This window comes from Microtus pennsylvanicus, chromosome 13, assembly GCF_037038515.1.
Source record: "Microtus pennsylvanicus isolate mMicPen1 chromosome 13, mMicPen1.hap1, whole genome shotgun sequence".
NCBI classification, from domain to species: Eukaryota; Metazoa; Chordata; class Mammalia; order Rodentia; family Cricetidae; genus Microtus; species Microtus pennsylvanicus.
The window spans coordinates 72,492,330-72,513,722 of NC_134591.1; the positions used below are offsets into that span (position 1 = coordinate 72,492,330).

The window sequence follows — 21,393 nt, forward strand, 5'->3', positions numbered from 1 at the left end:
CCCAGTTTATTAGCATCCCGGGCAGCAGACACGGAGTGAGTGTATATAGAAGGCCACCGGAGGAGGATGGGGTTACCTCAGGGCTCGAGTCTCTCCAGGTCCCTCAGCGGTTCAGAGTACTGGTTACTCTACCAAAGGACTCAGGTTTGATTCCCAGAATCCACATTGCGGCTCCTAAGGGTTTGTAATTCCAATTCCAGGGGATCCAGCATTCTCTTCTGGCTTCCTCAGGCCCCAGGCACATATGAGGCACACCACTCTATATGACTCCAGTTCACGGGGATTTGATTTCTGAGGGCACCAGGCACACACATGGTGCACAGACATACATGCAGCTCAAATACTGTATACGTAAAATAATAATAAAGTTATTTAAAAAAAAAAAACTAGTGTTGCATCCTGATCACAACCTTGCTGTGTGTGGTCACATGGGACACCCGTGGTGATCTATCCAGACCCCTTACAGCAGCCTGCAAGACCCTGTTCCATCTGGCCTCGACCGGTTCTCCCTGACTGGCACTACTGGATCCTTGAGTAGAACACATTTACTTACACCCAGTGCCTTTGCACTGTGTCCTGCCGGGATTCCCTCCACTCGGGCTTTATGTTGGTTTAGGCATCAGCATTGACACCGCCTTCATAAGGACCCGCGGAATCCCTAGAGGCCCTGTCCCTTGAGCTTCCTCACATTTATCGCTCTAGTTTGTTGTCTGTCTTCTGCCACTAGAATGAACTCTAGGTGAACAGAGACCTGGTATGTCATGTCATGCCAGCTACCCTACCGCTGGTGTCTTTAACATGCAGAAGGGGCTCAGTAAATGGTTGTTGAATGAATCCATGAATCTCGCTCTCCATCTATCCAGCCATTCAAACACTAGTCGTTTAGTGGTTAGTGTTTTCAGAAAGAAAAACCACTATTTTAACAGGGAATTTAATATAATATTTGGATAGATGGATGCTGGAAAACTGAAAAAGCAGAAAGGGAGCTGAGCGATGGTGGCGCACGCCTTTAATCCCAGCACTCGGGAGGCAGAGGCAGGCGGATCTCTGTGAGTTCGAGACCAGCCTGGTCTACAGAGCTAGTTCCAGGACAGGCTCCAAAGCCACAGAGAAACCCTGTCTCGAAAAAAAAAAAAAAGGGAGTTGAAGAAGCAATGTCGACATCAGTGGTTCTCCTGGGAGCCGTGGTACACAACTCATGGGTTTCCAGAATGGCCTGACCCTTACACACTGCCCCGCAACCCCCGCTGCTGAAGTGTGTGTGCGCATGTGTGGAAATGGGAGATAAAACAAAAAATCCAGGTTAGTGGTCTGAAAACCCGAGGGTTAGCGTGGCTGCTGCAAGTCCAGCTTTTTCTCCTTAAAATATTGCTCATTTCTTTAAATATTTTCAGTTCTATTTGTGTGCTTCTAATAGAATATATTAGTAAATAAGGGATGCTATGTGATGGGGTTCTCTAAACACATTTACACCACAAACACTGGGTGTTTTTTAAGAAATATTTTATTGATTCTTGGAGAATTTTATACAGTATATTTTGTTCATAATCTTTACCCTCCCTAATTCCTCCCTGATCTTCTCCCCCTTTCTCCCCACCAAACTTTATGTTCTTTCTCTCTCTTAAAAACAAGGCAAGAGCCGGGCGGTGGTGGCGCACGCCTTTAATCCCAGCACTCGGGAGGCAGAGACAGATGGATCTCTGTGAGTTCGAGACCAGCCTGGTCTACAGAGCTAGTTCCAGGACAGGAACCAAAACCACAGAGAAACCCTGTCTCGAAAATAAAAAAAAATAAAAAAAACAGCAGCAAGTTAAATGAACCTGTCTGCCTGGGGTGTCTGAGCCCTCGGTCACCTGGGCAGCTCTCTCAGCGCTAAGGACCTCAGCAAAGAGTGTTAGAAGGGAGAGGTCAGCAATTCACTCATCGGTATTTTGAGACAAGGTCTCACTCTGTAGCCCTGTCTAGCCTCAAACTCACACTAATCCAGCTTCCTTTGCCCACAAGTGCTGAGGAAGACCTGTGCTACCATGGCTGGGAAAATTAGCAAAAAAAAAAAAAAAATTATTTGTCCATTTCCCTCTGCACAGCAGTTTCTCTAGGATGCTCCAGATGCAGCCTTTGAAGGAAGTGTGGTTTGTTAAGGAGAAGCTTGCCATCTGGGAGGAAGCCTGGGAGGGAGCGGCGGACTCTCCTGAAGCCGACTGTCCAGGGCTTGTTTCACTCTACTTTGTCCTTGCTTCTCTGAAAACACAGGAAGCTGCGGAAGGGAAGAGGGCCAGCCTCCTGACTTTCCTTGCCTGGTGGCACGGGTGGACCTCCCAAGCCAGCTCCAGTGCCCTCATCGGAGGGGATACCAGCGAGGTGTCTAGGCGACAGGAAAGCCCACCTCTCCAGCAGCCCCCACGCCGGGATAAAAAGCCCTGCAAGAACTTCTGGAAAACCTTCTCCTCTTGCAAATAACCCTGCCCTGGCCACCCCTGGAAATGCATCCATAGTCTGAATAAAGAGTGTCAGGCAGCATGAAGCTTTCCTAAATCAACTTTTCTTCCCAGGCCATGTGAAAATTACTAAATTTCAGTAATGACCACTACAAATATTGGTGAAATAAGAAACTGGAAACCCATAGGGAACCCTCCAACTCAAAATTTGGTGGTGCTTGCCAGAGTGTATCAAGCAGGACCACTGGGCTTCCATCCTGGTTCTGGGAGAGAGGGCTTCTCTTCTCTCAATTGAAAACAGCTAAAATTGTGTGTGTGTGTGTATACACAGCACACAATTTTTTCAACAAGGTCTGTGTAAGCTCAGGCTAACTTCAAACTTCCAGTGTAGCCAAGAATGACCTTGAAATGACCCTCCTGCCTCTACTCCTCAAGGGCTCAAGGTAGCATTTTTAAGAATTCCAAACAGCACCTTCAGTTTATTTTTGGCTTTTGGAGATTGGGTCTCACATATAGCCCACTTGGTCTTGAACTCACAGCCTGTCTTCTTCTCTTGAGTGCTGGGATTACAGATGCACCCTTGCAGCTAGCTCTATTTCAGTCTGTTTTAATATGAGTTGTCTAATTTAAAGTCTCCCCAGACCTGAGGCAGAGTGCGTGCCCACAGCCACAGGGTCTCCCCTGCTCCTCAGCACTGAAGTTCACAAGCCAGTGAGCAACACTGCTCAACCAGCACCCTGGTTATTCCTCATAGTTTAGCTAAAATTAATTTTGAAACTAATGTTGTGCTGTTAAACTGACACCATGCTGACATGCTTATAAAAGTTATATTCAAATTCGCTCTGCAGCAGTTTTAATTAGAAATATTGATTTGTTACATTTCTTTTCCCCGCCTGTAGCTTCACTTTTATTTTGTGAGAAAAGACATCTAACAAAAGCATCACACTGAGTAGCGCTGCCCCATCCAGCCATTTGGAGACGGGGAGTCACGGTTTAGCCGTGGCTGGCCCGCGCCTTGGTGTGCAGACCAGGCTGGCCTCCAGTGCACATTGAGCCGCCTCTTTCTGCCTCTCATGTGCTGGGACTTGGCGTGTGTACCACATTGCCTGGCTTGCCTTGACTTCTGAGACAGGTACCCCCAAAATCCAGTATCCATGATGGATGAGAGAAAGGGGGGGAAGCCATGACTGCTCCTAGGTGTGGTGGAGAACGTTTACTGTAGATAAAAGCCAGAGCACAGCCAGAGACAGGAACAACTGGGAGAGTCCAGAGTGACGTGACCAGGCTGAGCTGGGCCATGTGAAGAGATGGGGAGTGAGGGGGAAGCAGGTGCAGCAGCCAGGAGGCCAAAGGTAAAAGGGGAGGTTACCAAAAATGCCTGGATTATATAGGAAGAGCCTCTGGGGAAGGGCAACCCAGCCTCTAGGCTGAAGAGTTCAGGGCAGAGGGCAGGTGTGCCAGCCATACCCTGTAACAGGTAGGGACTGAGGGATGCTGGGAGAACCTGGCAGCCAGATCGGCTTTGATGAGTTAGACACCTCAGCTGCTTGTCCCGGGCTTGAAACTTAACACACACTTAATGCGCAATTGTCACGGCAGCTTTTCATTTTAATTTCCAGTGAGTAACAGATGAGAGGCCATTCCGTGTCTGATCTGACAGCGAGCAGCACTGACCTCCCAGCTAAGCAGGATTTTGGTCTTCCCCAGGAAGCAGAAGAGAAATCACTATTCCCAAGTATAGCATGTTTTAATTCTTCCCCATAGCCCTGAAATCCTTTCCGGTCCTACACACTTGAACTGTTGAGCCACGGTCATTAGGAGAAACACTAAGTGTGAAGGCTCGAGATGCTAAACTTTTGTTCACTGCGCACGTGGCGTCAGCACGGCTGGAGACAACAGTTCTCTAGTCCACTGTGTTGCTTCCAGGGATCAACCCAGGGTTCTCAGCCTTGGGAGCGATCGCCTTTCATCGCTGAGTTGTCTTGCAGACTACCAAGACTGTGGCAGGTTGGGTGTGGTGGTTCAGGGCGGTGATTGCTGCCCTCGGGAGATTGAGACAGGTGGGTTGCTGTGCGTTCAGGATCAGCCTTGGCAGTGGCTGAAGGCCACTGCAGTGGGTGGGTCTTTCTTTCAGTGTGTGGCGAAAGGCTGGGACTCTACTGCCTAGGTGTGAACCACAAAGCATACAGTTCTGCATCTAGAATTACATCGGTTTCTGAGAGTCGTACCTAAAATGGGGGAAAAGCCCAGGGCTGGCTCACCAGGATGAGCTTCATCCTCTTCTCTGGACACCAGGGAGCGGACTCCAACTGTGACTGCTGACTTGGCTCTGTGCTCCTCAGAGCTGAGCCCGGCCGGCCGTGATTACTAGCTGAGTACGGCAACATGGTGATGGATGGAGCTGCATCTCAATCTGCACAGCAGCCTAGGGACCAGTGCTGGGTCCATGTACTGGTGGCCAACGTCCGGCTGAATGGCCAGAGAGGCTCCAGAAACTGGTCTTCTGCACAGCAGCCTAGGGACCAGTGCTGGGTCCGTGTCCTGGTGGCCAACGTCCGGCTGAATGGCCAGAGAGGCTCCAGAAACTGGTCTTCTGCACAGCAGCCTAGGGACCAGTGCTGGGTCTGTGTACTGGTGGCCGCTGTCCGGCTGAATGGCCAGAGAGGCTCCAGGTCTTGAAATATTTTTTTCTAGAACAGAGGTGTACTAGTGTTTTAAATTCACCTGGAGTCTTCTCTGCACTGTCCTTGAGGCTGTGAACTTACCTTAGCTATGCCCCCCTGGAAGACAATAAAGCTAATGATCCTGCCAGGCAGTCTGTTGGTTCAGGCTCCTAAGTTCAGGACTTAGTTGTTGGCCTCAGCTGTGTTAGACTGTCTGTGGTTTGCAGGTATTAGGCCTTGATATGCTCACAGGGGGTGGCACTATTAGGAGGTGTGGTTCTGTTGGAGTGGGTGTGGCCTTGGAGGAATGTGTCACTGTAGGGGTGGGCTTTGAGGTTTTCCATGCTCAGGACACCATCCAGTGTCTCAGTTAACTTCTTGTGGCCTTCAAGGTGCAGGACTCTAAGCCACTCCTCCAGCACCGTGTCTACCTGCGTGTCGTCATGATGATAATGGACTAAACCTCTGCAAACTGTAAGTGAGCCACCCCGATTAAATGTTTTCCTTGTAAGAGTTGCTGTGCCAGGCAGTGGTGGTGCATGCTTTTAACCTCAGCACTTAGGAGGCAGAGGCAGGCAGATCTGTGACTTCAAGATCAGCCTGGTCTACAGAATGAGTTCCAGGACAGACTCCAAAGCTACAAAGAAACCCTGTCTCAGAGAAAAAACAAAAACAAAAAAAAACCCTAACTGAGGATGGATCGTTTCTACTTGGTCTTGTCCTTTACCAAACCCTGACCACGACACACCCCTTTTACCTTGACTTCTCAGAGGACGGGGGAAGGGTCTCTGCTCTGGAGAGCTAGTTTTACCTGCTTCACAGAACCCGGTGCAGTGGAGGCGGAGGCACAGCCCCCCAAAGTTATCTAGAGCTCCTGCCCTACCCACTACAAGGTCGGAGCCCTCTGGTTTCCAGCGAGGGGTACAGGGTCGTTTTATTTGGGCAGATGAGAAGGTTGGAGATTTTTCTCCACCTTTTTCCTGCTCTCCGTGGGATGTTGACTTAACCCTATCTCCCCTCACCTACTTTGGCCAGCATCTTCTTGAAGTGTAACGGTGCTCAGGGAGGGCAAAGTAGAGAGGAGGAATAGAGGACTCCACTACGAATTTAAAGTCATCAATAAGAGGCTAAAGAACCCACTCCCAAGAAGAGTTCCCTGGGATCTGAGCATGCAGGTTTGGCATGCAAGAGGGTCTGAGTTCAACCCCCAGCATTGTGTGTGGTGGAGTTCTGTGTAATCCCAGCACTCAAAAAGGTAGAGGCGGGCCGGGCGGTGGTGGCGCACTCCTGTAATCCCAGCACTTGGGAGGCAGAGACAGGCGGATCTCTGTGAGTTCGAGGCCAGCCTGGTCTACCAAGGGAGTTCCAGGACAGGCTCCAAAGCTACAGAGAAACCCTGTCTCGAAAAACCAAAAAATAAAAAAATAAAATAAAAAAAAAAAAGGTAGAGGCGGGAAGCTCAACACGCTAAGATTCTCCTCTACATACCAAGTTTGAAAAAAAGAAGTCAGCTATCAGCTAGGCATCTCCCAATACACAGTCAGTGGGTAAGGATGTAGGCTCGGGGCGGGGTCAGACAGACCTGGGTCTCAATACTGGCTATTCTTTTCTTTCTTTTCTTTTTTAATTTATTTATTGTGTACACTATAGTCTGCCCACATGCATGCCCGCAGGCCAGAAGAGGGCACCAGATCTCATTACAGATGGTTGTAAGCCACCATGTGGTTGCTGAGAATTGAATTCAGGACCTTTAGACAAGTAGGCAGTACTCTTAACCACTGAGCCATCTCTCCAGCCCTCTTTCTTTCTTTTTTTTTTTTTAAGATTTATTCATTTTTACTTTTTATGTGTATGAGTGCTTCGCCTGCGTGTATGTAACTGTGTGCACCCTGTACACGCCTAGCGCCCATGAAAGCCAGAAGAAGGTGTCAGATAATCTGAAACTGGAGTGACACACGGTGTGAGCCACCCTGTGAACGCTAGGGACCGAGTCTAGCTTCTCTGCAAGAGCAGCACAGACTCTTAACCACTGAGCCATCTCTCCAGCCCCTGGCTGTTCTTGTTAATTAAGTCCCTAGAACCTCAGTGTCACCGTCTGTAAAGGGTGCGTGTGGAGGGGAAACCTCACAGATGGGACAGTGCTCATGTGTAGGGGCACAAGCCTTGTGTACTCACTCCCCTGCTACATGGTAGCAGACACGGTAGGGGCTTCACAGGGTCCTGACAGACAGTAAGTGAATCCATGCACGTGAAGTGCTTGGCATGCAGGAAGCGTACCAGTTATTAACCCCATGGGCATCATCTTCATACCTACCCTACATACGCCTCTGAATAGCGCCCAATTGGCAATTTCAAGGTGCTCACACAAATGGTCGGTACACTGGGAGATAAGAAGCAGCTCTACGTTTTCCACAGACTTGGCAAAGTTGTGTGCCTGGCACCGAGCATGGACCCCCCCTCCACCCCCACCCCTCCAACCTCTTATGGAGGCTGCCTTGGCTTCGACTGTTTCCTTGGCCTTACTGAGAACTCTCTCCGGGTAGGCGTCTGGACTCTGGGAAGATTCCATTGGGGAGGCAGCTGCTAGAGACCCAGAGGCTGGTCATTCCAGCAGACAGGGGTCAGTGGTGAGGAGTGGCCATGCTGGAGGGGCCATCCAGAAAGGGCCCTCCAGAAGATAACTAGCTTCCAAGATTGACTTCTGTCTCCCAGGCATGGGAGACAGTCATGTGTCCCCAATTTTCAGAGGTGGGATAGGTTCAGAGAGGGGCAGAGGAGGTCTCAGAATCCCTGAGGGGGATTCCAGGTTTGGAGGTTCCTTTGCAACCCTTCCAGGACGTCCTTCACTCCTACAAAATCCCCGCCTCTCCCCAGTACTTGGAAAGCTCCAAAGAGGGGTGTCTTACCTCTTAGGAGCAGAACCCTGCTAACCCCATCTTTAGGCAGCTGTCTGGGGTCCCTCAGAGCCTCTGGGAGGCATAGGACTCCCATTGTTCCAGCCCCCTCTTGTACCCGACTGGCCAAACCGGTTCTGGGGAAGGGGGGCGGGGAGCAGGCACGTCGAGACAGCCGCCTGCCTCTGCGAGACTCCCTCACCCTCGCTTCCCCCCTCCCTGCCCCACACAATACCCAGGAGCTTGCATTGTCCAGCATTGGAGCCATGCTGGCATGGTCCTTTGAGGACTTGGCTACAACCCCATTGCCCCCAGGGTGGCCTGGAGCCCTGGACTGTACCAGCCGCTGGACGGAGGAGCTCCCTGGCTGAGGTAGGGCCCTGGGTCAACAGCTCAACCTCCTCTTGCTGTGTCCCGAGGGAGTCCTTTGTGCTGTGCCGCCTGCCCGCTGCTTCTGGCTTCAACCCGTTCTTGGCCTCCTGGGGCTCTGCTTGACTTGGAACCCCCTTTCCAGACACGACTGCCATCTAGATTTTGTCCCTTAAGGAGAAAGGGAGTCTGGCAGGTCTGTTCTCTGAGCAGGGAGTCAAAGGGTACTAAGAAGGGAAGGAAAAGCTGGGTACCGCGGGGCCAGAGGTGCTGTCCCGGACCACGGCAATGCTTTGGGATGCTCTGACACCTTGCTAGATAGACCTGTTGCCCTCTCTAACTAATAGTGCCTCTGCACAGACCACTCCCTGGCCTCTGCCAATCCTTCTTAGCCTGCAGAGACACCTTTGACACAGGCTTCATAGAGGAGAGTTCTGGGGGACCTCAGGGTCACTTGACACACAAGGATACCAAGGCCCAAGGAAGGGCTTATAATTTGCCTAGAGCCTCACAGGACTGGCCAGTGTCAACACAGGACCTTGAACCTGGTTTCCAGAGTGACCCTTGCCTTGTGAGCACTCCTCTGTCTTGGAGTCACATCTAGAGCCAGCCACTTGAAGCCAGTCCTTCCTGACCTGTTATTTTAATGGAAAAGTGCTACACAGTCTTAAACCCGGCTTGGGCCCAAATTACCAACATCAAGGCTAGGTGGGCTGTTGCCTGAAAAGCTACTTGAATGGTGTCTCGGCTTGACGGGCCATTGCCACAGCCTCTGGGTCAGGGGCACAGTGGGGCTGACCCACTCCCACACTTCCTGCCACCCTTTTTATAATTTTTTTTTAAATTTCGTATTCCAGAAAGCCCTGCACATTCCTTTAGCACCCTGGCCTTCTCCTCTGAGGTCTTAACTGAAGTTGCTCCGGCCTTAAGTTCCAGTGTTTTGGTGATTTACCTTATAAATCACAGGAGAGGGGCTCATTTCCTGTTCTCCAGGGGCTTCTAGGGCAGGGTGTGTTCTTATGCCTAAGAGAGACCCGTGTGGTGAACAGAGACTGTGTCCCCTCCCACTTGTTACTACCACTGGCTGCTGGCCCAAGCCATTCCCCGCTCCCCAAAGACTGAGAAAATGACCCCACTGGGGGACTGGCTATCGATGACAAGCCTCCCACCGTGCCCTGTGCCCGAGGCACCTCCTGTGCTCTGCCATTAATTCTTGTATTAGCAGTGAGGAAGTTGGCGCTAGGTCTCCTACAATGCTGGCTGAGGAAACCGAGGTTCACAGTGGCTTACCCAGCTGAGCACGGTAGTCTTGAGGGGCGAAGGCTAAATCAGGGAGTGAGTGAGGTATGGCTGTTGTTTTTGTTTGGGGGAGGGCCTCTGAGGACCAGCCAGTCTTCACCTCAGGCCTCCTAAGGCAGGGGTACGGGGAGAAGCAGGTGAGATACAAAGCAGGAGACTCAACCGTCCTCTACTAGGCCTACCCAGATGCTGTCTCTGGTTCAGGCTGGAGATTACTGCCCCATCTTTGTACTGGGTCCTTGCGGGTTTTAGCCTTGCAACCTTGAGCTGAGACCTACACCAGGAAGCCTTCCTGATGTACTCAGATTGGGCTGGGCCCAGCCCCCTACTGTGTTAGTGCCTGTGGCTTGTTTCTTGCCAACTCAGATTATAACCGCTTTTGTTTTTTGGCTCTCCCACCAGACTGGCAACCCCACCGGGCATGAGCTATTATTTGTTCATCTGTCTTCCTGTTTTTTGTTTGTTTGTATTTTTCCTGGATTTCCCACTGGCCTGGGCATCTGGTCACATCGGAAATCCTCGGTGTCTCCTGGTGTCTCAGGCTCTGGGCCTCAAGCGACTCAGCCTCTGTGGTTTCTCTTCTTCAGTCTCCCAGAGTCGCTTCCCGAGCTGTTGTCTCCAAGGTCGCTATTTCTCTGGGTCTCCCTCTCGTTTCTGTCAGACTGGGCACTGCTCCTTTGGCCCAAGGGGCCTCTGCAAGGGTCCTTGCTGCCCAGACTGCCCGCAACGCAGCCAGGCAAGTGTAGGCCCCCGCCCAGCCCCAGCCCGCTGCCTGCTCCCTCCCTCTCCTCGCCTCACCACAGGGTTTGATGAATCAAACCCTTTGTCTGGGTGGGATCTCCCCCAGCCAGCTGGGCAGAGAGAGGGCTTCCCCTGCCGGAGCAGGCAGGCAGCATCAGCAGCAGGCTTCGGTCTCTGCTGAAGAGGTGAGGGGCAAGAGGGAGGCCACAGAGGGCTCTGGGGCAGAGGCGGAAGGGGCTTGGACCTCTGGGCTCATCATTCTGTCCTGGGGTACTGGCAGACTGCCTGGGGATGGCATCCTGCCCAGAAACGGCCCATTCTGCCTGGTTTGATCTAGTGTCTGGGAGCTGGGACGGGGATAAGCCCCCTCTGTCATCCCAAACTGGGGATTGGGCATCTCCTTGCTCTTCCCTGGGAGGGACTAATCTGGGTGGTGGCCTGCCTGCCAGTCTGTGACCCTCCCAGCCAGCCTGGCAAGGGTGTAGGCATCACTCAGCAAGAAGGCCTCAAGCCTGGGTATGGAAGGGGGTGGATAACTTCAGAACAAGGACATTGGGCCCGTATGTATCTGCATCCTGGTGTGTGTGTGTGTGTCTGCCTGGAGCCGTGTGAGGAAGCTTGTGTGTGTGTGTGTGTGTGTGCGCGTGTCACTGAAAATTTCTAAGCCTATGTTACAAATCAAAACAAAAAAAAAGTATGTGTCTATCCGCATTTGAGATGTCTCAAGTTATCTATGAAAGTATGTGTGCCGGAAGAGAATGTGTGGCTGTGTGTTGGAACATGAATTTGTGTGACAACGTATGTTATCTATATGTCTGGTCACATGTCAATGTGTATTAGAAATTGTACAAGGTGACTAACAGCGCAGATGTGGAAGTCGTGATGCCTGTGTGGAAATCCTGGCTCTACTAGTCGGTCGATAACCACTGTGCCTCACTCTCCTCTTCTATCAAATGGGGGTAACGGCATGGGTGCTGAAGGCTGGTGGAGATTAACTGAGGGGCTACACGGGTGTTGCTCATTTAATAAGTACTGACTAACACTGACGATTACTAAAAGGGCATGTGAGTGTGTTTGTGTGGCTGCGTACACATGTGCCTGCCAGAGGGGTTGCCCGGGCCCCCAGGACATGATGGCCCACCAGCACTGCCTGTTGTACTATATCTGGATCTCATCCCTTCTCCCCTCCAGGCCCAGGAGGGTGGCAGAGCAAAGGAGGAATGGACTGTGGGCCACCCGCAACCCTCCAGCCTCACCTGGCTGGACCACCTGGCACTGCCCGCCGCCCGGTAGCCGTGTGCCAGCAGGAAAGCCTGTCTTTCGTGGAACTGCCCTCTCTGCAGCCCCCAAGCCCAGTGTGTGTGGATCTTTTCCCCATTGCGCCTGAGGAGCTTCAAGCTCCTGGTAGTCGCTGGTCCCTGGCAACCCCTGCCCCTCTCCAAGGACTGTCATGGCCACCTTCCCCAGGAAGCCCAGATTCCCATATCTCCAGCAGTGGAGGAATGAGACCCAGCAGGGCTGGCAGCTGGCCCCACTGTCCTGGTGCCCAGCCCCCAACTCTGGTGGGACCCTGGAGCTCCCAACACATGCAGCCCCAGCGCAGGGCCAGCCATGGTGGCTCAGAGAAGAAGTCAGCCTGTGAGTCACCCTGGTGGGGGGTGGGTCTTTGGGGGCAGCTAGGGGAGGGACTGGGAGGCTCTTTTTGAACTCTCTAAACTTCAGAATGTCCCAAAAGACAGGACAAGTTTTACCGACAAGGGAAAGATGGCTCATAGGGTCCAAATGACTTGCCAACATTACATAACCAGTTTGGCGGCCGCTGTTCCAGTTCCCTTGCTCTCTGTGGTCAGGACCTCTGATATCCTGTTGCCCTGGGGCATCTCATTTTGATGCTCAGGGTCATGCCACCACAACAAGAAGGAAGACGGGACAGACTACAGTGGAAGGCAGCTGTTATTTTTACCCCACCCCTAGGGCGCAAGATCCAGGTATATCATAATGAAGAGGCCACTGGTGGCACCGAGACCACCATGGGTCTTCTGGAGACTGGCCAGGCTGTACATGAGCAGGCTCTATGTGCGGAAGAGCCCAGGCCACAGGAACTTTCCAGAAGCACCAGAGTGGGCCTTGAGGCTCAGGAGCGAAGGCGCTTCTCAGCCTCCGAACTGATGACGAGGCTTCACTCATCTCTGCGCCTGGGTCGCACGGCCACCAGGGCCCTGACCTCGGGGTCAGGTGCTGGAATCACCCGAGAGGGTAATCAGCTATTTTTCTATTTTTCCGGGCACTGAGGGCAGCCTGAGCCAGGCGTGCAGGGCGCAGCCTACCTACCGGTGTTAACATCGGGTGATCGGCCCCACGCACGTCGTTCTCTAGATCGCCCACTCCCAGCTCTTGCTTTCTCTAGGGAAACTGCCTGTGAGGGAATACCGAAGAGCGGAGATGAGGGTGGACAGTGTGTCGCTGCCAGCACCTGCTGACCCAAATGAGGTCCACGGTGGTCTACTGGAGCCCAGGTACCTACCTCTCTCTTGGGGTTCGGGTTGGGGAGGGATGCAAAGAGGTCCTGACACTCTTTCCTAGGCTGGACACGCATGAAAAACCCTCTCAGGATCCCAGCAGTGCCACCGAGCGACGCCAGTCCCGCTTCCTCCTTAACTGTATGTGCAGAGTTGCTGCGAAGGCGGGGGGGGGGGGGTGGACGTGGGGGGCGGGGGGATGGGGCCGGGGCTTTGGAATCTGGGGAGCCTACTTTTGGGAAATTGAGGTGGGTTGGCATACAGTTGGTGCCCAGTTAGTGTTTCTAGCTTGGGTAAATGAGATCCTGAGATCCCGTCTCCCGCCCCGCCCAGCTGTCCTCTACCAGGAGTACAGCGACGTGGCCAGCGCGCGCGAGTTGCGGCGGCAGCAGCGCGAGGAGGAGGGCCCTGGGGACGGGGCGGAAGGCGCGGAGGAGGGGCCCGGGCCACCGCGCGCCAACCTTTCCCCGAGCAGCTCCTTTCGCGCGCAGCGCTCTGCCCGAGGCTCCACCTTCTCGCTGTGGCAGGACATCCCCGACGTGCGCGGCAGCGGCGTCCTGGCCACGCTGAGCCTGCGCGACTGCAAACTGCAGGAGGTGAGGGGCGGGGCTAGAGGCAGGAGATGGGGACCCACGGGGAATTAGGGACTGTCCACGTGGAGAAGGGGTGGGAGGACCTGGGAAAAGACTCGAGAGCCCGGCCTAGAAGCCAGGAAAAGGGGTGGGCGGAGTGGAGCCTCGTATGGGGAGAGGCCAGAAGCAGGTGATGGGGACCTTAGGGAGATGAAGGGCTGTCGACTAGCAGTGGAAAGTGGGGGGGGGGGCCCATCTGTGCAGCCAGGAGAAGAGCCGGGAGGGTCTAAAACAGGGAGAAGCCAATGTCAGGAGCGGGACCAGAAGTAGTTGATCAGGAGACTCAGCTAGACCCAGGGACTGTCAAAGCGAAGGGTGGGGGAGAAGACGTGGGAAGGTAGGGCTCCTAGAAGTCAGCTGGGAAGCCAGGAGTGGGATCGGAGGGGCGGAGCCTAGGACGGGGCGGGGTCAAGGTCAGGTGCTGGGGACTTAGGGGGTGAAGCGTGTCAACGCGGAGAGTGGGTGAGAGAACCAGGGAAAGCTTGGGTCCTCGGGTGCCAGGGGGAAGCCAGGACAGAGAGCTAGGTCAAGGACAGGACGGAGCGCAACACAGGAGCGGGGCCATTGGAGAGCGCCCTCCCCGGTTGGGGGCGCGGCCAAGGGCAGGTGCTGGGCGTAGCCGAGCGCCACGGGCAGCGCTTGCTCTTGGGAAAGACTTCAAGTAGCGGAGCTTGTCAGCTGGCAGCTTTGGGCGCGCCCAGGCCCCACCTGGCGCCAGATTATCCGTAGGGCTGGGAAGGGGCAGGGCAGTGGTGTCTATTGAGGTCTGATCCTGTTGGGAGAGTTGAGACCCTGATCCTTGGCGGCCTGACTTTGCTCCCGGCCTCCACCCTCCCTTAGGCCAAATTTGAGCTGATCACCTCGGAGGCCTCCTACATCCATAGCCTGTCGGTGGCTGTGGGCCACTTCTTAGGCTCCGCGGAGCTGAGCGAGTGTCTGGGGACTCAGGACAAGCAGTGGCTATTTTCCAAACTGCCCGAGGTCAAGAGCACCAGTGAGAGGTGAGCGAGTGGCCCGGCCTGGCTAAGGGTGGGCACAGAGGTCTGTAGTGGCGCTGTCCTTGACCTTGGCTCGCCTGGCAGGTTTCTCCACGACCTGGAACAGCGTCTAGAGGCCGACGTGCTGCGCTTCAGCGTGTGCGACGTCGTTCTGCAGCACTGCCCTGCCTTCCGCCGGGTCTACCTGCCCTACGTCACCAACCAGGCCTATCAGGAGCGCACCTACCAGCGCCTCCTGTAGGAGGGGCTCTGCGGTGGGGAGGGGGGGCTTGGGTGGATGTAGGTGGGACATCCTGTCGGGTGGGACAGGTCCATCTGTGAGGCATGGGGCGATGTGCAGAGAGCCACCCTGTGACAGCACCTTCCTACCCACTGTCCAGCCTAGAGAACCCCAAGTTTCCCGGCATCCTGGCCCGCCTAGAAGAGTCTCCCGTGTGCCAGCGGCTGCCTCTCACCTCCTTCCTCATCCTACCCTTCCAGAGGGTCACCCGCCTCAAGATGCTGGTAGAGGTAGCTCACTTCAGGAAGGGCGGGGAGGGAGAGGCTGGCCTGCCACCCGTGGTTATGTTTTCGTTGTTATATCACGTTTGTCTTCCATTTTATCATATATTAATTATGAATAATAGGGTCCATTGTGACATGTCCATACACACATACCCATCTCCCTCTTCCCTTGGGTCCCCTCCCACTGGTCTTCTTCCTCTTCCCGGTGACCCCTCCTTCTACTCTCAAGTCTGTTTTGTGTGTGACCCAGTGAGTTTCAATAGGGCGTCTTAATGCAAGTGAGAACATGGGTGCCTTACTAGTGACCACCGTACCCAAGAACGTCTCTCTCTCTCTCTCTCTCTCTCTCTCTCTCTCTCTCTCCTCTCTCTCTCTCTTTCTCTCTCTCTCCTCTCTCTCCTCTCTCCTCTCGCTCTCTCTCTTTCTCTCTTGCTCTCTCTCTCTCTCGTTCTCTTTCTCTCTTGCTCTCTCTCTCCTCTCTCTCTCTCTCTCTCTCTCTCTCTCTCTCTCTCTCTCTCTCCTCTCTCTCTCTCTCTTGCTCTTGCTCTCGCCCACCAGAACATTTTGAAGCGGACAGCACCAGGCTCCCAAGATGAGGACATGGCCACCAAGGCTTTCAGTGCACTCAAGGAGGTGAGCTCAGGGACTGGAGCTGTGGGCTCCTGAGGCCTCCCCTTCTCCTGGTGGGAGCCCAGATAACTCCCCACCCATCCCATCCCCAGCTGGTGCAGGAATGCAATGCCAGCGTGCAGTCCATGAAGAGGACTGAGGAACTCATTCACCTGAGTAAGAAGATCCACTTCGAGGGCAAGGTAGGGGAAAGCCCTTGCTGGGCTGGAGAGATGGCTCAGGGCTTAGAGCACTGGCTACTCTTCCAGAGGTCCTGAGTTCAATTCCCAGCACCCACATGGTGGCTCACAACCATCTATAACAGGATCTGATGCCCTCTTCTAACATGCTGGTATATATGCAGAGCCTCCATTCATAGAATATAAATACATTATAAAAAAATTCAAAAGAGGAAAGCTCTTGCTTCCTCCTTCCTCTGGGGCCAGGGGGCCGGTAGTCACTGCCCATGATCTCCCTGGTCTGGACTCACCCAGCACCGCTGCCTCACCTGCCCTCCCTAATTGTCTATCTTTCTCCAGATCTTTCCACTGATCTCACAGGCCCGCTGGCTGGTGAGGCACGGGGAGCTGGTGGAATTGGCCCCCCTGCCGGCCGCACCGCCTGCCAAGCTGAAGCTGTCCAGCAAAGCCGTGTACCTTCACCTCTTCAATGACTGCCTGCTTCTGTCCCGGAGGAAAGAGTGGGTGCTGGGAATATTTTTTTAAATTAATATTTGTTTTATGCGCACGGGTGTTTTGCCCACATGTATGTCTGTCTGTGCACTACCATGTGCGTTCAATCCCCAAAGCAGGGTATCAGATCCCCTGGAACTGGAGCTAGGGACAGTGGTGAGCTGCCTTGTGGGTGCTGGCTTCTGAACTCATCCCCTCGGAGGAGCAACAGGTGCTCTTAACCCCTGAGCCATCTCTCCAGCCCTTAGGATGGGCTTTGAAGAGTAAGAGTTTTGCGTTGAGAAGTGGTTTGGAAAAGACAGAAAAACTGTGGCAGAACAGAGTGTGGCTGGGGCATGGAGAAGCCAGGCAGTGGACCAGAGGAGAAAGAGCAGAAAGCCAGGATGGTGGCGCATGCCTTTAGTCCTGGCACTCAGGAGGCAGAGACAGAGATGGAGGGCAGCCATCCAAGTTCCAGGCCACAAGGGCTCTATAGTGAGGGCCTGTCTCCGAATAAATACACGAACAAATCAAAGAGAGGGGCGAGAAAAGGGAGCGGAGATTTTGAAGTCGCCGTGGAGGCTGGGCTCGTTCTGAGGGCAGGAGTGGGGTGTGCAGAGGAGCCGCATTCTGCTTCTGGCGGATTTGAAGGGGGGGGGGGTGAGAGGGACCAGAAACTCTTTTCCAGGTGAGCACAGATGGCCTAGAGGTGGCAGGTGCTTCAGGATGGGCAGATGCAGGAACGGGATGGCAGAGGAGGGGCCTGCTCCCTCTAGTGCATGTATGGGGGGAGGTGGACATGATGGTGGGGACTCGTGCACAGCGCAGTGTTGCTGGAGGGGGGCTGGGCCCTGTTTCTGTGCTAGGGTAACAAGCCCAGGATGCTGCCCTGCCTCCCAGCCTCTTTCCCTGCAAGGCCAGCAGCACCTGGTTCTGGCTTCAGAACGGAGAAGCAGCTTCTGCTGGCTTGGTGCAAGTCACATGGGAGTCCATTTGGAGGCAGGGAAGGGTGCAAAAACAAGTATACCTGGGCTGGGGGCCTGGCTTCTGTTATCTTCTGCCAGCAGAAACCCAGGCAGTTGCACTCACAGCAATCCTCCTGTCTTAGCACCCTGAACTCTGTTTAGATACCCTGATGGGAACCTTACTGGTTGTTGAGAGAGGGCGCCCAGTGAAGCCAGGCCTGGAGAAGCAAATGATCTTTCCTCCTCTTCCCTTCAGCTCACCTGTTCCTGGCGTGGCTCTGAGGGTAGGACCCAGGCTCTGTTGACTCTCCCTGCCCTGTTGTCTGTCCTCCAGGCTCGGGAAGTTTGCTGTTTTCGTCCATGCCAATATGGCTGAGCTGCAGGTTCGAGACCTGAGCCTGAAGCTGCAGGGCATCCCAGGTCATGTGTTCCTGCTCCGGCTGCTGCATGGGCAGCGTGCCAGGCACCAGCTGCTGCTGAGAGCGCGTACTGAGTAAGCACTCCAAACCCCGAACAAGGGTTGTGCTGAACCCCTGGGGCAGAGAGCAAGTCTGGATGGCGGGAGCAGTCCCTAAATTATGGCAGGTGGCATCGGCCACTGTGCCCCTCTATCAGGGAGGTAGCATGAGGCTGGAGTGGCCAGAGCTGGCATGCAGAAGCAGTGGGGTAGGAACATAGGCCTGGAGACTTGCGTGTAGCCCAGGATATCTAGACCTAACCCTAGCTCTGCCAGCTCAGGTTCCCAACCCCTCTCTGAGTCACTGTACTTTGCCTGTTATGACCACACCTCCCCCTCTGTAGAAGTGAGAAGCAACGATGGATCTCAGCCTTGCGCCCATCCAGCCCCCAGGAGGACAAGGAGGTCACCTGTGATGGAGAAGGTAGGACCCAGAACTCTCTGGAGTGGCTCTGAAGGCCACTGGGGGCTGGGTAGGATACACCCCATATGAACAGACAACCCATTTTGCAGACTATGAAAGAGAGATTCAGAGAGGCCGAGGGCCTCTTCTGGGTCCTCCCAGCTAGACAGAGCTGGATCTGGAGCCCACTGCTGTCTGTCTGTCTGTCTATCTGCATTGGTTGTGAAGCAGATAGGCCTGGTGTGTACAGGGTGTGGGATGCAGGGTGAAGGATGCTCAGCTCCCTTGGGTGTGATGTGAGGCTGGCAAGGCAGACTCCATCTATTGGGAAAGGATCTTGGTGGTGGGTAGTAGGTAGCCATAGACAGTGTTTGAACAGAGGCACGGTGTTGGATTATAGGTCTATGGAGCGGGGGTGGGGGCCGGGGAGAGACCTACTTCCAACAAATACTTGCTGTGGGTGAGACGAGGGACTGGACTCTGTAATTTCACTCATTTTATTTAATCCCAGTAGTGATCCTGTTAGCTAGATTCACCGTCTTCAGTTTTTTTTACACCTCTGAAAACTGACGTTCAGAAAAGTTAAATAATTTACCCAAGGTCACATAGTCAGCAGCTGAGCTGGGAATGGGGCCAAGTCTGGTCCCTCTCCCTCCCTCCCTCCCTTCCTTCTTTCTTCCCTTTTTGAGACAGAGTCTTGCTGTGTAGCTCAGGCTGGCCTTGAATTCAGAGCTAACGTCCTACCTCAGTTTCCCCGTGTACTGGTATTACAAGGATGAGCTGCCGCACCCAGCTCAAAATTGTTTGCGACGCTCAAGCCCATCTACTCTTCACAAAAAATACAGCAGGGCAGATTCTCTGACTTGGGCTCAGAGTCCCACTAAGGCTGAGGACAAGCCCCCTACTCCAAACAGAGGCCACTGGGAAATGGCCCTGGGGGGTGGAGAAAAGACCTCTGGGCAGAAGGCTCTGAGACAAAAGACACCAGTTGCTCAGAGACCACAGGAGCCCCATGTGGCTGGAGCTACATGAACCTGAGTAGAAAGAGGGTGGGAAGAAGAGGTGAGCCCAAGTGGGCAGTGTCCGCGCGTGAAGTCTGTGGGTCCTGAAGAGGTCTTTAGATTTGAACTTTAGACACCCAGAGGACTGTCAAGGGGTACGTGGTGGGCATCTGGGGGTTGTATGGGAGTCTAGAGATCAACACAAGATGTTGCAGCGAGCTGGGGAGGTCAGCATCCATGGCCAGGAGCCTCAGGTTGGGGAAACTCATGCCTAGGATGGGCAGAGGAGCAACTGTGGCTCCCTCCCCTGACCTGGGGTCTCCTGGACCCCCCTCTTGGCTCTCAGACCGCCCCCAGGTCCAGTGTGTGAGGACCTATAAGGCCCTGCAGCCGGATGAATTGACCTTGGAGAAGACAGACATCCTGGCAGTGAAGACCCGGACCAGTGATGGTGAGAGCCAGGCCTTCCCAACAGCCCTTTGGAGGGACAGAAGGAGGGGCAAGTGACCAACCTATCACAGGGACAGGTTGTGCAAATGGTGATCAGCCACAGTATTTGGGAATCCAGTTAGACCAAAGAAGGAACTTCCTGCTGGAGAATGGGGAATGATGGGGGAGAGTGGGAAATAGCCTCCTCAGAGAGGTGGAGTCCTTCCCGGGGCTGGTGACGCTAGGGTAACATCACCTGGCCCCAGACTGGCGTCAGGCCCAGTTATTCCTTCCCAGGCCTGCCCAGCAGCCCTTCCGTGTCCCTGACACTGACTGCTGTGTCCCTAGGCTGGCTGGAGGGTGTGCGCCTGGCAGACGGTGAAAAGGGGTGGGTGCCGCAGGCCCATGTGGAGGAGATCAGCAGCCTCAGCGCTCGACTTCGCAACCTCCGAGAGAACAAGCGGGTGACCAGTGCCAGCAGCAAGCGGGAGGACCCTCCTGCCTGACACTCCCCTGGGGCCCTACTGGGTCCCTTTCCCTGCTGTGGGCTTCTGTGTGTCTGGGGGCTTCTCTATAGGCGCTGGGTGATAACAGTTCTGTAAATAAGCCCTGGCTGCCTCTGCTTGATGTCTGACCCCAGGGCCTTTGCACTGACTTCTCTGCCTGGGGAGCTCTGTCCCATCAGGAGGGTGTTGTCTGTTCTCGATGTCACCTGTCTCCAGGTGCCCCGAGGGCAGAGGAGCCTGTGTCTACCTGCTACTTTCCCCTCCGAGTAGCAAAGTGTCAAATCCAAGCAGGCTTGAATATTAAAATGACTCCATGAGTTTTTGTACTTGCCTCTTGCCGCTTGTGCTAAGAAAGCACCACCAGCTGGGCGGGACTTGACCACTGCAGCTCGGAGGCCGGGGTTTAAAGTCCACCTGGAGGTCGCGCTGGGCCCCATGGGGTCCCAGGAGAGAGTTGCTCTTTGCCTCTGTGTGCTTGGTGGTTGCAGTGAACTGCACCCGCAGCCAGACCCCAGGCCCACTCCATGTTCTCTGCCTCCTGCTGTGAGCCTATGGTCCACCTGGACCATCTTGCCATCACGGTCTTGGCAAAACCATCTGACCCCACACTTCTCCCATGTTCTTCTGTTTAAAAACATTTTTTTTTAAGATTTATTTTATTTATCTATTTGGGGTTTTGTTTGTTTGTTTAGTTTTGATACAGGGCTTCTCTGTGTGACAGCCAGCCCTGGCTGTCTTGGAACTCGCTCTGTAGACCAGGTTGGCCTCAAACTCAGAGATCCGCCTGCCTCTGCCTCTCAACTGCTGAGATTGAAGGCGTGTGATTTATTTTATTTTATGTGTATAGATGTTTTATCTGCATATAGGTATGTACACCATTTGCATGCAGTCCCTGGGAAGGCCAGAAGAGGGCAACAGATTCCTTGAAACTGTAGTTATGAATGGTTGTGAGACACCATGTGAGGGCTGGGGACCAAACCCAGGTCCCAGCCAGTGCCCTTAACCCCTGAGCCACCTCTCCAGCCCCCAACATACACTTTAAAGTATGAAACATTTGCCAGGTGGTAGTTGCACACACCTTTGATCCCAGTACTCGGGAGGCAGAGGCAAGGGGGGTCTCTGAGTTTGAGGCCAGCCTGGTCTACAAAGCTAATTCCAGGATAGCCGGGACTATACAGAGAAACTGTCTCAAAAGAAAAAAAATCAAAACACAAAAACAAAAAAGATGTGACATTCATAAGTCCTGGGAATAAGGACATAAACATATATTGTAGATATTTTTCAGTCCATCACAG

At 53.9% G+C, this 21,393-nt stretch overlaps 1 protein-coding gene and 1 pseudogene across 1 annotated transcript; both read left to right on the forward strand.

Annotated features, from left to right (window-relative positions):
- The first annotated feature begins 2,100 nt into the window (after positions 1-2,100).
- Positions 2,101-2,466, forward strand: LOC142833339 (cortistatin pseudogene; annotated as a pseudogene).
- Positions 2,467-8,254: 5,788 nt separating this feature from the next.
- Arhgef19 (Rho guanine nucleotide exchange factor 19) lies at positions 8,255-20,866 on the forward strand. The gene is made up of 16 exons (XM_075944957.1): positions 8,255-8,367; positions 11,596-12,042; positions 12,379-12,660; positions 12,812-12,920; positions 12,988-13,064; positions 13,257-13,519; positions 14,396-14,556; positions 14,638-14,790; positions 14,934-15,063; positions 15,616-15,690; positions 15,780-15,869; positions 16,206-16,366; positions 17,637-17,795; positions 18,104-18,183; positions 19,510-19,614; positions 19,941-20,866. Exons 2-16 carry the CDS (start codon positions 11,625-11,627, stop codon positions 20,096-20,098), a joined length of 2,421 nt encoding a protein of 806 aa, XP_075801072.1. The 5' UTR covers positions 8,255-8,367; positions 11,596-11,624; the 3' UTR covers positions 20,099-20,866.
- The last annotated feature ends 527 nt before the right edge of the window (positions 20,867-21,393 follow it).